The sequence below is a fragment of the Carlito syrichta genome, unplaced genomic scaffold, assembly GCF_000164805.1.
Source record: "Carlito syrichta isolate Samal-C Ts95f unplaced genomic scaffold, Tarsius_syrichta-2.0.1 Scaffold305164, whole genome shotgun sequence".
Taxonomy (NCBI): Eukaryota; Metazoa; Chordata; class Mammalia; order Primates; family Tarsiidae; genus Carlito; species Carlito syrichta.
In genome coordinates this window covers 131,094-133,320 of record NW_007249260.1, presented here as the reverse complement: position 1 = coordinate 133,320, position 2,227 = coordinate 131,094, and the positions used below count along the sequence as shown (strand labels likewise).

Here is a 2,227-nt window from a genome sequence, read left to right as displayed (position 1 = left end):
CCTGCTGCTTTCTTCTTGTATGCTACCCAGATGTAATTTGCTGTTGTCATAGTGGATACAAGTCTTGGTGGACATTGGCACTATAATGCGGAGTCCCCATCAAAGCCCTTGGCTTAGGATGTGGAAATTGTGACAAGCTGGAAGTGCTCAGGGCGTACACCAAATGCCACAAGTCACGTAGACATGTGAGGGCTGGTGGGGACTTGGATCCAGTTTCTTTTTTGTCTTATATGAGGAAAAGTCAAATTGTAAACTGAATTGTAGGTCACACATTTGCACGTCTGCCTCTTGTAGAGGCAGAATCAGGATGGTCTTCCATCTCAATCCTTTTTTGTAGAGTCAAAAATTATTGAGTTCATAGGGCTTTGCTGAGGGTCTTAATAAAATACACGCCATTAAGGAGTTGCTGATACATACACATATGCACAAATTAACTGAGCATCACCCGTGAATTTGGTCCTTCCTGCATTTGCACATGCTGCTTTCTACTTGAAACATATTTTGCTCGGTCTGTTACATGTCAAATTCTTACTTGTTATTTGGAACTCAGGCCAAACCAACTCTCAGATCCAGCAGTCTCCCTTGACACAAACTTTTGAACTGTGGTGTCTTTGGTCAATTGAGAGTAATTTACATAATACTCAAACTTTTCAGGAATCTTCTTTAAAAAAAAAATCTTTCTCCCTTCTTTGCCATTATTTACATATTTACATATATTATTCACCAAGGAAGGGAGCTGTAGAGTCAATTCATATTCTGTCCTCTGGGGCAGCATGCACACTGCTTTGCATAGGTATCAGTATCTATGCAAATAGGTATCAATAAGCATAGTGTTAGAAAAGTAAAGAAAGGGCACATGACTTTCTTAACTTTGCCTGTAAAGGAGACTTGGCGAGTGCTGGCTAATCTTCATTTTCCTGCTTATCCAAATTTTTTTTTTTGTTTCTCCATAACAGCTGGTGAAGATTATGGGAAGGGACAATGACTGCTACCTATAGGCATTCATCCTGGTGGGTTTTTCTGATCACCCTTGACTGGAGAGAATTCTCTTTGCTTTTGTTTTGGTCTTCTACGTCCTGACTCTGGTGGGCAACACTGCCATCCTCCTCTTGTCCGTCATGGATGCCAGACTCCACACACCCATCTACTTCTTTCTTGGGAACTTGTCTTTCTTGGACCTCTGCTTTACAACAAGTATTGTCCCCCCGCTGCTGTGGAATCTTTGGGGTCCAGAGAAGACCATCATCTACCATGGCTGTGTGGCCCAGCTCTACATCTACATGGTGTTGGGTTCTACTGAGTGTGTCCTCCTGGCTGTCATGTCTTATGACCGCTGTGTGGCTGTCTGCCGACCCCTGCACTACATGGTGGTCATGCACTCCCGTCTCTGCCTGCAGCTGGTGACCATGGCCTGGTGTTGTGGCTTCCTAAACCCCTTTGTTATGTGTCCTCAGACAATGCAACTCTCCCGGTGCGGGCGTCGCAGGGTGGACCACTTCCTGTGTGAGATGCCTGCTTTGATTGCCATGTCCTTTGAAGACACCATGCTGGTGGAAGCATTTGCCTTTGCCTTTGGAGTCGCCCTCCTCCTGGTGCCTCTCTCCCTGATCCTTATCTCCTACAGCGTTATTGCTGCTGCTGTTCTGAGGATCAAGTCAGCAACAGGGCACAAGAAGGCCTTAAACACCTGCTCTTCTCATCTGACCGTGGTCTCCCTCTTCTATGGAACCATCATTTACATGTACCTGCAACCGGCCAGCAGCTATTCCCAAGATCAAGGGAAGTTCCTCACTCTTTTCTACACCATCGTCACTCCCAGTGTCAACCCCCTCATCTATACACTGAGGAACAAGGATGTGAAAGGGGCAATGAAGAAGCTGCTGGGGTGGGAGAAAGAGGCTGGGGAAGCCTGAGTGAGGGTGACATGAGAGTCACATGGATGACTTGCTGGGGTGACTCTCTTGGACTTTGTACCAAGTGAGAATTGATATCAAAGAGAAGCAGGTGGGCACCTTACTTTTGAGTGTGATCCTGTCCTCTGCACTCTGGATGGGAAGTGGTTTCCTTCTGTTTGAAGGTGTCTGCTTTTGGATATCTCTGCTATGTCTTGTGTTTTCCTCATCTTTGTGATTTATCCACAATTGTAGGGGACCTATAGAACTATTTCAATCACACAAAGGCCCTGGGCAGTCTGTAGGCTATGTCATGGATGTCAAATAAAAAAGTG

At 45.6% G+C, this 2,227-nt stretch overlaps 1 protein-coding gene across 1 annotated transcript; it reads left to right on the top strand.

Moving 5' to 3' along the window:
* Nucleotides 1–968: 968 nt before the first annotated feature.
* On the top strand, nt 969–1,981 carry LOC103263585 (putative olfactory receptor 2W5). Its single transcript, XM_021714020.1, is given in 2 exon segments — nt 969–1,560; nt 1,563–1,981. Coding segments are annotated over 2 exon segments (1,011 nt in total).
* The last annotated feature ends 246 nt before the right edge of the window (nt 1,982–2,227 follow it).